The following is a 13,333-nucleotide window of genomic DNA, read 5'->3' as shown; positions in this document are numbered from 1 at the left end:
CATAACTAGCTTCACAGGTTAAAAGCAGATTTTAATAGGCGAATTTTAAGAGCAGATTTGAAAGTGGTGAGTGACGGAGAATGTCTGAGGTGCTGGGGGAGAGAGTTCCAGAGGGAAGGGGCAGCAATGGTATGATTACTCTTTATTGCTAAAAGTAAGTGGACTCTCCTGTCCACATACTTTGTGTACTTTTGGTAAGGCCCATGGTTTTGGATTTATACGTTCAACTATCACAGATCAGCTGAAAATGCATGTGTCGACATACTTTGACAGATGCTGTGTGTGTTGAGCTTCCATCTGATCATCAATAGGTTGTGGATGTCAAGTAATTAACTAGTGACTAATTACAAACTGTTCCACTGTAAATTATCTTGTATGGTAACATTACAAATTGGTCAAAGTTGAATATCAATGTGACTCATAACATGCAAAATGACAATTGATGGCTTACTAACATTAAACAAGCAAGTTAAAAGTGAGCAATAAGACCCAGGTTATGCAAACTTTTACAATCAGGTGTTCAAAATCAAGATGCAGTTTTTCAAATGTCTTTTAAATAAACAAAGAAATGTTTTATTGTTTCAAATAAACATTTAAAATAAACAAGAGATGACAATGTATCTATACTATGCACCTTTTGTTCTTCTGCTGCTATAACAAATTTCCCTGCGGATAAATCAATCAATCTCACCCTCTTAAAACAAGAACTAAGGCCTGTGGGTAGATTCATATTTTTTCTTCTATAACATAAAATACATCAGTAGATACCTCTTTAGAGAATTTGAAGCTTTTACGTGTCTTAAAAAAGGCGGTTGCTAACAAGTGGCTAAATGAGACTACAAAACGTCATGATGCGGAGTAGTTTGTCTTTAGCTTAGTGCTGGTGAAGTAAAGTCATGTGACCATGGTCACCATGGTGTACAAAATGTGTAAGTATCATAAACGTTTGTTTGCCACAGAGCTTATTTTCTGAAATTATCCAAAAGCCAATAGAAAAATCCCATTGGCTTTTTGTCGAGGGCGATGTAGCTTCCAGATTGGCCGACAAAACTACTTCATCCCTGTGGCACTCTATAAGAAGTAGACATAGTCACTGTGACGTCAACCATAGGTTGTAAACTACCACTTTGAAGCCTTTGAAGATTAGCATTTTGGCAGTAGCCATCTTGTTTCTTTGGAACCAGAAGTGACCATATTTGGACGAGATGGCGGAAGTGAGGAAGAGCGAGGCCTGCCAGGGCCAGGTACTGTTTGCAGCCCTGTTGGCCACGCTTGATGTGTTTCCCATGCATCAATTCATCTGCCACAGCTGAAACGATTGATAGATGAATTGAATATTAATTTACCAAATATAAATGCTAAAAATCTGTAGTTTCTATATTATCTAATGTTAGGATTAGCTGATATTATTCATTAGTTACGGCCTGTAAGTAGATTTTCTATAACTGGTACAATATACATGTAAGTACATGAGCACAACTCTCTCTGCTGTTACAGTATGTGTGTTATCTACTTAGACATATTGGCCCTTCAAAAGCATAAGAGTTTACAGAGAAAAATGTCACATATGTGATAAGTTGGAATGTTTGATTTCATGTCTTTTGGTCAAGAGCTTTTTCAGATGATAAAACAAGGATATATTGCAACATAATACCGTATACTGTTTGCATGTTTGACCAGCATCCACAGCTCCTCACTTGTACCTGCAAAGAGGAGTCGGCATGGGCTCCATGATCAAGATCTACGGAGGGCGTCAGAGGAAGTGATGGCGAGGAAGGTCCTCCAGGCTCTCAAGATGGTGGAGAAGGACCCAAATAATGAGTTGGTGAGAGAGAGCAAGAGAGAGCGAGAGAGAAGTGTGATACAAATATCCCTAAATATTTTTTATTTGCACACCTTGTTTGATATGGCTGCATGGCTATCCCCTCTGCTCTCTCTGTCTTTTCCTTTGTATGTTTTAGGTTGCCTCAGCAAACAAGAAACAGAGAAGTTTACAAAGCACCATCTGAGGAATGCATGCAAACAAGTGAAATGCAGTTATGCCTTATTGCTTATTTACTCAAGTTCGCGTGTCTCCCATATCACTCAAGTGTCCACGGTAACCAAGTATGAACGGTATTTCATAGAGAGGCATGAGTCTATAGTACAATAAGTATAAATTAAATATTAAACCTGAATGTTTTGCAAAGGTTTTAAGTTTATCTTTTGTTCATTTATTCATTGTGAATTTCAAGACAGCAGTGGCCTTGTGTCAGCGCAGAATGGATACAGAACCAGTGAAAAATACAAAATGACCCAGCATGGTTTGACAGCAACTGTGAAACTCAAAGCAGAAAAACAAAACAAATTCGGTGGATGCTGATGTATATTTTTATTAATTTGTCCAGTTCTTCAGAATATTATGCCTAAGCATGTTATTCCTGAGATGTATATATGTGAAATAGCAATACAAAGGGTGTTTTAAATAAACTGAGGATGAACACTGATTATGCTGTTGTAATGTCAGCTTGCACGCATTGATGTATGGGTGAGGGAGTGCGTTTAGTTGTTGCGCATGGTGGTGCTGATCCAGTTGTTGTAGCGGCACACGCGGGCGTAGACACTGGGGTGTCCCTTCATGGCGCAGTCGTAACCCCAGGACACAACTCCCTGCAGCTGACCATTACACACCAGAGGACCACCAGAGTCTCCCTGCAACACAAGCAGAAGAAGAATAACAGGAGTTTAAATGTAAATCCATGGTATGTGCTGTCGTTATGGTGAGCAATGTAACTCAAGATCAAAAGGTAACAGTCACAGTTGTTCATCCCTGTTTCACCTTTGGGTAGAGGGTTGAGATCCATTTAGAGGCATATATATATATATATATATATATATATATATATATATATATATATATATATATATATATACACATCCTTGAATCCTTAATTAAAGGATTTGACTAGATATATGCAGCATTTGCATTGAAAGAGCAATTAAACTCAGTAAGTGCTATAGTGTGGACTCACGACACCAAGTCACAGACTTGTCCTGCTGCAATAGATGCACACTCGTGCACCACCTGACTCCCTGTGAGTTCACTGTGGTTTAGTCCAACTCACTTGGCAGCTGCTGGCACCTCCATTCATGAATCCTGAGCAAAGCATGTTGTCGGTCAACATATCGGGATAGGCGTTCCTGCAGATCCTGTCATCAATGATGGGCTGCCTCAGACACTGCAGCCTGTCAGGATAGTTGTCTGTGGAGCGGGAAGGTAAGTCTCAGTTACTGTACCTACCATTATGTAAATACTAGATGTACTTGGCATTACATGGAAATAATGTAGTATAATATGAGTAATGTAGTAATGAGTTGACGAAATGATTTGTTGATAGAAAAGTATGTGACTCCCATTTTGCTGATTATTTTCTTTATTAGTAAAGTAAAATGCCAAACGTTTGGTGGTTGCCACTTCCTTAATGTCAAGATTTGCTGCTCTCTTCTAATTCACATCATTGTAAAATTATTACATTTGGGTTTGGAACCACTAGTCGAACAAAAGAAGCAATGTAAATATGTCATGTCGTATTTTTCACTATAATCCCACATATATAAAAAATACTCAGTTGCTGCTTTAATTTGTTTGAGCCCTGCATTTTGAGACCAAGAGATGCGTGTCACTGTGCATTGTTGCAAAACAAACAGTATATTAGGCCTTAGTTAACAGTGTGTGAGATATGTATGATTTTTAAAATCCCAATTTTTCTGTGTTAAAGGGTATTCCAGCTATGTGCTACTGCACTTCCATAAAGTTGAGGGACTTGGAAAAAACAAAAACTCCCCTCTGCCTCCTAATACCCACTTCGTTCAGACTCAACACCTCAGTTTGTCTTGCAGGCACACTGGTGAAATGATTAAGTCTCAAGACAAACAAAAAAAGCTTAATGCTACTCTGACTTAATGCTGTATAAATCATCCTACATTATCATTTGAGACCATGCATATAACCTTTCTTCTCTCCCAGCTTCTAGACTCAACTTACCTCCGTTGGTGGCGGTGTTGCCCCATCCAGACACCAGGCACATCTCGTTGGGCTGAGGGCAGCGGGAGGGCAGGGATACGGTCCGGACGTTGCTGTTGAGGGTGGCAGGGCGGCTCAGTTTGATCAGCATGATGTCGTTGTCTAGATTGTTGCTGTTGTACTGTGGGTGCTTGATCATCTTGACGCCATTAATCCACTGCTCCGTGCCCTCATTCACAGCGATGTTGTGTTCGCCAAGGCGGACCTGGATACGACTGGAGGAGGTATGAATGTTTAGACAATTTAAATGTCTGTTTGGTTAAAAATTATTTCTGAATACTTAAATAATCATCTTTAAGAGTCATAAAGTTAATGACCTGACTCAGTGGCGTCATTAGAAAGCATACGTATATGTGGTTAAAGAAAACATTAGCCACTATATGTTTGTGTGCAGATGTGCTCACACTAGAGTTGGATCCAGTTTAACATTCCCTTCTTATAACAACCTCAACTGACAGTTCAATAGGAGCTCATTTCTATCTGAGTGACAGTAATGTAATTATCATTATGTCAATCAGGCAGCTTGTGGAAGACTCCAGCGACGAGCAATGAGTGGACGGGCAGAATGTTCTCGGGGTTATTTTTCTTGATACTGGACCAACTCTTTTCACATTGCCTTTAATGTAACACTTGTTTATGGTATCTCATCTTTTTCACAGTTTCCAATTCGCTTACAATAAAAACTTAAAAGGCCGACTCGTGTTTTCAACCTTTACTTGAAGTGCATTCAGCTTGGTGCATGGCTGTGCACCCACAGAGTGCAAAAGACCAATAAAACCCCAGTACTGACGCACGATCACTATTGACCCTTGGTTTGATAGTAGGACATATGTCTTGCAGGGTACATGAATTGACTGTAATGCAAAAACGATTTTACTTCCGGTACTTACGACTTGTAGCAGTGAGCAGCTGACACCACCCACTGGCTGGAGATGAGGGATCCACCGCAGAAGTGATACCCGGCGTTCAGAGACACCTGATAGGGAACTGAGTTTCTGGGACACTCAGAACCTCCGACAATCTTATCCTCAGCTGCAGCAACTGAAACAACATGTGAGGATTATGACATGAAATACAACCTAGAAATACTTAACCACAGCCATGAATAGAAAATAAAAAACATAAAAGGTTTTTAGCAGTTAAAACTTGTTTAATAAACGACACAGTCCTGTAACATGTGCATAAGAGTACATTTAAAGTTAAAGTTAATCAAAACAAAATAGGACAATAATAATTTGATTAGTCTCTTACACGCTGCTCCAAGCAAAGCAAGAAATACCAGGGTCTTCATGGTGACGTTTCTTTGAATGTAAAAGAAAGTTCAACCTGCAACTCTTTATATACACCTGTCCAGCCCTTTATGTTCCCAAATGTATCAAGGTCAGGAAGGTAAAACACAATGTTCTGGGAAAGAGCCATATGGCTGAAGGCTGAAGTGATGACAAGACCAAGTGATAAATCTCAAGGCCACCTAATGGCAGTTTCCCAGAAATGGCAGTTCTGGGCAAGTTAATCAGGAAATGTAATAAGTTAATTTTTACTCCTTTAAAAAGTAATAACTTTACTTATTACTTGGTCAAACATTATCAAATGAATTATACTGTATGAAAAGCTTCTCCTTCAGCATCTGAAGGTAGCGGGACATCTGCAGCCGTTCACTGCATTTACCTTCATTAAATTACCTGAAAATGACACCAGGCTGCTACCGTACAACCATACAGACCTCTAAACACAGACGGTTATAACTTGATATTCTGCTTGTTTACGAAGGAGAGGTCAGGTTACCAGGGCGCATCACAGACTCTTTTCTAACTACGAGACCAGTGATGTGACTGGCTGAGAGTATTCAGTTCAGTTTGGGCTGCAGGAACATTCAATGTGTTTTTCAGTAATTCATAGAAAACCTGATAACTTCTCTAAAACTGTAGCAGCTAACAATTGATAAAAAGGGCAACGCAATAGAAAGAACACTATGTATATTCAAACAGGCATCACAAGATTATTGTTGCAGGGAAGAGGACTGACAATATCACATTTCTACAAAAATAAAAAATGTATGGTATGGACATTTGTATATGTTAACTTAAGAATCACAAGTGATATTTTAATTCAATACATATTTACTCATTAATATAAACATTGGCAAATGGATGGCAAATTTTGAACATTTACAATTTTTATTGAACATAAATTTAAAAAAAACAAAATGTAGGTAAAAAAATATTTAACAGGTTTAGAAATTCTTTATACAACTATGTACAGGCAAGGATCCATAGTGAGCCAATAAAGTCACAAAGCTTTGCGAGTCAATTATTAAGCCTGAAAAAAAAAAAAACTTCCACAGCATTTAGCCTTCAACCTACACTCCAGTGTCCTACCTACATCCATCAGCTGGGTGTGACTGCACACAGGAAAAATGAGCACAAATAAATGGTGGCCACCTATTCTTTCAGAATAATTGCAGGTATAATAGCAAGTCATTGTTTATTTGTATTGATGTTTCTTTTTGCACCAAGAAGAATAAATTATTAGAAAGATTGAACAAGGGGGAAATGAGGAAGTTGTTTTCCACTAATGTGTTGTGTAATAAAATGATTCTTGCTTCATAACAAATTCCTTTGAGGTAGTACACCTGTGAGAGACAAACAGGAGGAAGAGGGTGCAAAACAGCCTCAACAAAAAGAGAACGAAATGATTAACTCACTACAATAGCTTCTGTTCCATTACTTACAAATAGAAAGTTAAAAGCTCAAAACACATTTATTTCCATCAGCTTGTTGGATATACATTTATTATTCAAATATACAAAAAGATTTATAGGGTACTGTGCAGAGCAAGATCACTATATTCAGTTTGAACCCTGCACCAAGAAAACTCTCCCTCATAGACCTTAAAATTCACAAACAGTACAAAGTAACAAATAGAGAACGGACCGTAATGGCAGAATAAAAGCATTTAGATCACAGCATCTCTGCCGTCACAAATAAAAACGGGAAATTTCAACTGAATGAATGAGGAAAGGAGGGGGGGGGTTGGGGTTTGTCACCTGCACCTAAAATATTGGAGTCCCCTCACAAGACTTGCGGTATCCAGACTGAGGTTAAAATGTAGCTACAATGTACACAAGGTGCCTTGAGTCAAATAGGTTTACTGCTAGAGATGGCTGTATCAAAGTAAGGTGCTGAATAAATTCTCCTCATCCTTCTCTGTGACCGTGTATTTACAGCATAACAATAGATCCCCCTTAACTCAGTAATAGCTGCAATCAGGTTGTTTCAGTTTGCACCGTCTGTAGCTGGTAATAATTGCCTCCCGGCTGTTGTTTGGCCCCAGTTCCAGCAGAGGCTACTGACAAATTCAACAATGTTAAAATTAAAGAATGTGTTGTATGAGATGGTAAAACAGTACAGTCCAAAAAGAGTGCAGTTTTCCTTAATTGTACTTCCTACTTCAACAGACCAACAATCCTGCAGTCTGAAATCACATAAATAGTATTCATCCTACGCTTCGACATATGGCTCTTATCTGGTTTGTGTGACAGCAGGTCAGAGGACAGAAATGAGCAAACGCATGCTGTCCTCCATCAGTCTTTAATTAAGCTTCCAACATGGTGAAGATTTTCAGGCCACTCTTCTGGCCACGTCACAAAAGTCGCCATAATCAGTTTATCAAAGTCCGCCTCCTAATTTCAAGTGCATTAACCAAGATGGCTATCGGTGTGTGGCGTGTGTGTGTGTTGTACTAGTTTAAGAAGCGACGGCAGCGTCTCGTCGAACAGTTGCAGTGCAGCTTGCTGTTCTCGTCCTCGATGGGGAACTTGTAGTCGTAGGTCAGTTCTTCGCCCCGGTAGATCTTTCTCAGGGCGAAGATGACGATGTGCTTGCGGCCGTCCACGTTGATGACGCGGGAGTAGCAGTTCGGCTCGCACGAGTGGTTGATGAAACGAGCCGCGTTGCCTTGCATCGTCGCGTCCACCACGTCGAAGTCGTCGATGCGGAACATGTAACAGCCAATGCCCTGATGGAGAGTGATTTAACAACCCAGTTAGTCGGGTTTTCTTTCACATTTCATGTACATCTTGAAATTATGATCCTTAAGATTTTCATGAAATTAAATCTAGTTTTTGATAACTTGTGGTCGGCATTGTTTCTGCAATAGCCATTTTAAAGTATTTCCATTCTGTAGTTACCCCTCTTAATATTACTACCCTCACAATAGTATTCATTGTTTGTGGTGGTGCACTAGATTCAAATTACCAACCTACATCCCATTTCATTACTACTGCGGCTTCTCATTAAAAGTAGGGTGCAACTAATCCCGATTAATTTAACAGCAGACAACTAATCGATTAATTGTTGCAGCGCTACATTAAACAGGAATCAACACGCACGATAATGGAAGCAGAAACTATGACTGTCATTATGATGATAACTTCTAAGTACAACCATTATTTTATTTTGTTTACTTACCTTGCCGTCATAATATTTCTCCCGCTTATCAGTCAGAACAGAGCGAATGACGGTGCCGGCGTACTCGATCACCATCTCGCCAGCCTCGATGTTTCTTTTCCAGAAAAGGCCGCGACCATGAATTTCAGATCTAAGAGGATTACAGTTAAATACATTTAAGCACACAAATAATTTGGGACATTAATAAAATCTCATGTTTTTCTTTTCGTTTATTTGTTGCAGTGACCTGTAAACTCCTACTGCTTCTTTGGAATTTTTTTCCAGGTGTCTGAATCTCATTGCCATGGGAAGCTCACTGCTGGTGGCTCGCCTGTCAGAGTGAGACACAGAAAAGGTGGCGTCAATATGGAAATGCTCCAGCTAAATTACCATCTATAGAGTTCCTGTTCATTGTGGAGTGCAGTGGGTTTAAACTTTAAGGTTAGGATCAAGAAAGCGCCCCAAAGGTAATCCGCTAACCTGGAAGATTTCAGTGGGAATTCATCCTCCTCCTCATCAAAGGGGCCCACTATGACAGGGAGCTCTCTGTGCTGTGATGCCAGGAAGTTGAACATATCAAATGTCGCTTTCCTGATTATAGAAAGAAAAGAAAATTAATTTGAGGTGCATTTTAAGTCACAGACAAGAAACAGAAACACATAAACCAAGCTACAACATCGAACACTTATAACATCATAATAATAAAACCAGTTATGACAAAAAAAAGTAACCGTCTGTACCGTGTGTAGACTTCAGTCCGAGCGCAGCCACTTGGATTGAGGGGAAGCTCTTCCTCAATGTCATCACAGCGGTGGAAGCGGAAGCGGTGCCGTTTGCAGTTTGCGGCACCCTGCAGTTGCTCCAGCAGGAAGATGACGGCATCGTGGACGACGCCGAGCACCCGCGGCCCGCTCATCCCGCCCAGAGGCAGCTGCTTCAGATGGAAACCCGCTCGAGCTTCGAGGACGCCGTCAATCACCGCACGCCAGGCGGCTGAGGGAAGAGAGACATAAAGAGGGTGTGAGAGCGAAGCTGCAGACATGCTGACAATTTTCTCCTTTTAGTTGCTCTTCTCAAGCATTATGTAGCTCAAACACATCATGCCTGGAAGACTATTCATCAGCATTGTTTACATAGTCAGAGCACAGGACAGTAACCAAGCAGCTCTTACCCTCTATGCTGTTAGCTTTAACACTGAAGCCATCATCACTGGTGATTTCAAAACGCAAGTGGGGCTGGTTCATGTATGTCCTCTTTCTGTGTTTGGGTGCAGATGCATCTTCTTCTGAGCTAAAACCTGTAGAATTAAATGAGCCGTAATTGTAAACAAATAATGTAAAATAATGTCACATACAACATTTACTGAAAAGCTAGTGTTAAGACAATATTTCAAGATTGTTTCCACATTAAATTATATTAAATTGCTTAAATTATCGGGAAGAGTAGCTGTTAAGAAAAAAATACACATTAAATTAGTTGCAAACCTGAATAAGGGCCCCATTCAGAGAGTTCTCCATGGCGAGCACTGACCCACATGTGTGTTTTACCCTGACTCTGACTGTTGATTTGTGCCCGTGAGGGAGGACTCTCAACCAGAGGAGGCCTGAGCAGAAAGAGCAAACAATTAAGTACAAACATAAATGTACTATACCACATTTGAGGAAGAAATAATTAACACAATTCAATAATGTATGGGCATGTGCAGAGAACTTATGCATTTTGTTCATCAAGCAATACTACTTACATTTCTTTAAACTAGTGCTGGGCAAGTTAAGGCGTTATTATCGCGTTAACGCATTAATTAATTAACGCCGACAATTATTTTATAGCGCGTTAACGCATTTTTCAATTTTGTTTATTTTGAAAGTCCGTTGCTCACTGGCAGCGGTGGAGGAATGGAGACTACTGGACATCGCTGCGGTAAAGTCAGCGGACACTCAGATCTCCGTGGTCAACTTAGCAGACACTTACACTTTAGTGCACCTATATGCTGAAATTCACGGTAAACGCATTCAAATGGCGCAGATCGGGAGCGAGCGAAGGACTTTGAAAGTTAGCGGAAAGATTAACGTGAGACAACATCCGGTTTCTTCAGACAAACATCCGGTTTTCAGAATAAGATGCCAACAAAGTATGAATTATATTCATATTAAGTATAAAACATGCTACCTGCAGCTCGTGAGTTAAAGGGAAAATACACCTAAATTCTTCATAAAGTGTCTTTATTCTTTGATCTCTGGGTCACCACCATCACCTCGGAGTTACAGCATTATATTGATGAACAATAGAGCTGCATTCACATGCTCTGACTGTCATGAAGACACAAGACACACATTTAGATGAAACATGTTATTCCTGTTGCACAGCAGTGGAACATTTCACATACAGTCAGCACACTGAGCACAGATATAGTGCAAGAAATATGATCGCTACTGTGTAAAGGAAATACTGCTGTTAAAAAGCACCTGATTTGTTTAAAGTGTTTGCAAACCAAATGTTATTGCCCTTTTGTTCATATAGCAATACTTTTAAAATAAAAGTGCGCAATACACTACTTTTGAATTCATTATTGAACTTTGCCATAACAATGCGATTAATCGCAAAAAATTCATGCGATTAATCGCGATTAAATATTTTAATCGTTACCCAGCACTATTTTAAACAATGTTGCTTTAAAATGTCCTTAAATCACTATTAATCCAGAATTTCCACCTTTTGAAATTCAAAATGTTTAAAATTCTGCCACTCAAACATGGAAGTGGGTAAACATTCATCTTTAAATTCATGTTACCTGATGCAAATGATTTGTCTCTTTACTTTATAGAAAAGTAAGAAGGCTCTTAATGAGGGAACCTCTGAGTTGAACTAACCTGGGGGGTGTAGTAGGTGGTAGTGGTGGAGCAGTAATTCTCAACTGCTCAGGCAACATTTTCTCCTGGTCCATATCGAGGACATCCTTCATTGATGGAGCTTTCATCCTCACACCACTCGGTCTGTTGGAAGAAAACAAGAAACATTTAGATGACGTAGTACACCGATTCCTGAGACTTTCACAAAAACAAGAGTGCTGTTGCTATTCTCTTCATTAGGGTTGTCAAAGTGTACGTGCTTACAACAATATATGACAACAGACAGACTTGCTAAGTGAACATACCAAGAATCTTAAAGATGACGGCATGAAAATGGACAGGTGATGTTTTTTAAGGTTTAAAATAATGCAGACAACATAAAAAATATCATGCAGAACATTTAACAACACAGTTTATCACACAATTATCTGTACTTTTATCAATAATGGAAATAGCCAATTGCTGCAGCCTCAATAATAGTTTATCCTAGGTTGTAACCTAAACGTGCATTGCAGCACAAAGTTACTTTTTGGACAACATGCACTTGTGTACTTTGGTATTTTTTTTTTTTTTAAATAATCATATTTTTTCTTGTACATTGCAGTAAAAACAACTAGAGAAGAATCAAATCTTTGAATACCTGGGTTCATTAACTTCATCCAGCTCACTTGATGGATCTCTCAAGAAGTCCATCTTGGATTTCTTCTTGGAGGGCCGCTCAGACACCGATGACACTTTCTTCACTCTCACCTGGTGGCGTGATGAAGCAGGTGTTGGTTGTGTGTTGGTTTGTGTGCTTGGATTATTGAGGAAACCACTAGGGGACGCCAAGGGTGCAGCTGGCAACCGATTTGATACCTCTGCAACCTGAAACTGGAACAGCCTGTGAAGTTTGGCCTTTGGTTGCATCATTTTACTGAGGATGATGGGTTTTGTCTTTGGCTCGTCGCGGTGGGTAGCCATGGCTCTGTCAATAATAGCCTGGGCTGTGCTTTCTTGAATGTTGGAGAAAGCTACTTCAGGAACACTCTGCACACTGACAGGAGTTGTGGGAGCTAGAGTTCCAATGCTTTTCACAGGCACGACTCTAAAAACTACTTTTCTCTCGGATGTCGTCGTGTTGTTACCGGCAGAGGGGACGTTTGTGGCGGAGAGGCTGGAACGAGGCTTTATTATAACACGAGGGACTGAGCGCTGCAGCGCATTACCACTGTGGAGAATCTTGGCAATCTGGCTTATTTTGTTGTAGGCAGGAGAGTTTGTACTGAGGGACTGTGTTCGGCTGGCACGCAGTGGCCGGACTTCGGAAGCAGGAGGACGGACACTGAGAGTACGTGTAACCCAACCAGGTGTTTATTTCACCGACAAAAAAAACAAAAAACAAATACATGGCATAACTCTTCAGGGACCACGGGTAGCATGTGGTCCTGGCAGTGAGACTCGATGTAATTATGGCAGCCTTATATAGTCTGAAACTAACGAAGACCTCCACATTACTGCAAGATAGGCGACTCTGCCCCTCACTCTACCCCACAATCCCCTAATCTACAACAACACATTAAAATAGATGCCTAACGTTCTAAAGGTCAATTCTCTATATGATCTCTATTATGGTAAAACTTCACCAGAGAGATCATATCTGGCCCAAACAGAGGATTCAATTTTCCTACCACCCCTCTAGTAATTCCCACATGGTACCTTCCCGGAACTATAAAATGGTGGTCTTGTACCCTGGGGACTCTTTTAAGACGAACACCCTGGAGAGGAGACACAGCAGAGGTAAGTGCTTGAACATGCATGTTATTTGACAGCACCATTAATATATTCAATCATTTAAGTTACAGATAACCAAACTAATAACATGTTTGTGTCGACAGGCCCGACCTTCAATAATCACTCCTGAGACCATATCAGAACTGTACAATAAACAGTCAACTCAGTGTGTGAGTCTCTCATTGTCTTGAACAGTCCAC

General features: G+C 40.1%; 2 protein-coding genes across 2 annotated transcripts; both read right to left on the bottom strand.

Moving 5' to 3' along the window:
* Positions 1–2,442: 2,442 nt before the first annotated feature.
* Positions 2,443–5,424, bottom strand: LOC142965360 (serine protease 1-like). Its single transcript, XM_076106276.1, has 5 exons — positions 5,315–5,424; positions 4,954–5,104; positions 4,025–4,278; positions 3,105–3,241; positions 2,443–2,691 (listed from the first exon to the last, which is right to left on the bottom strand). Exons 1-5 carry the CDS (start codon positions 5,352–5,354, stop codon positions 2,542–2,544), a joined length of 732 nt encoding a protein of 243 aa, XP_075962391.1. The 5' UTR covers positions 5,355–5,424; the 3' UTR covers positions 2,443–2,541.
* A 1,380-nt stretch (positions 5,425–6,804) lies between these two features.
* Positions 6,805–12,323, bottom strand: LOC142965215 (histone-lysine N-methyltransferase 2B-like). Its single transcript, XM_076106018.1, has 9 exons — positions 12,001–12,323; positions 11,382–11,504; positions 9,996–10,114; positions 9,683–9,808; positions 9,252–9,504; positions 8,992–9,102; positions 8,759–8,842; positions 8,533–8,662; positions 6,805–8,080 (listed from the first exon to the last, which is right to left on the bottom strand). The coding sequence occupies exons 1-9, from the start codon at positions 12,321–12,323 to the stop codon at positions 7,805–7,807; spliced, it is 1,545 nt and encodes a 514-aa protein (XP_075962133.1). The 3' UTR covers positions 6,805–7,804.
* Positions 12,324–13,333: the final 1,010 nt, after the last annotated feature.

This window comes from Anarhichas minor, unplaced genomic scaffold (assembly GCF_050575085.1).
Source record: "Anarhichas minor isolate MPS153535 unplaced genomic scaffold, ASM5057508v1 ptg000033l, whole genome shotgun sequence".
Lineage (NCBI taxonomy): Eukaryota > Metazoa > Chordata > Actinopteri > Perciformes > Anarhichadidae > Anarhichas > Anarhichas minor.
Note: the sequence above shows the minus strand (reverse complement) of the source record. Positions and strands in the feature narration are given on the sequence as shown.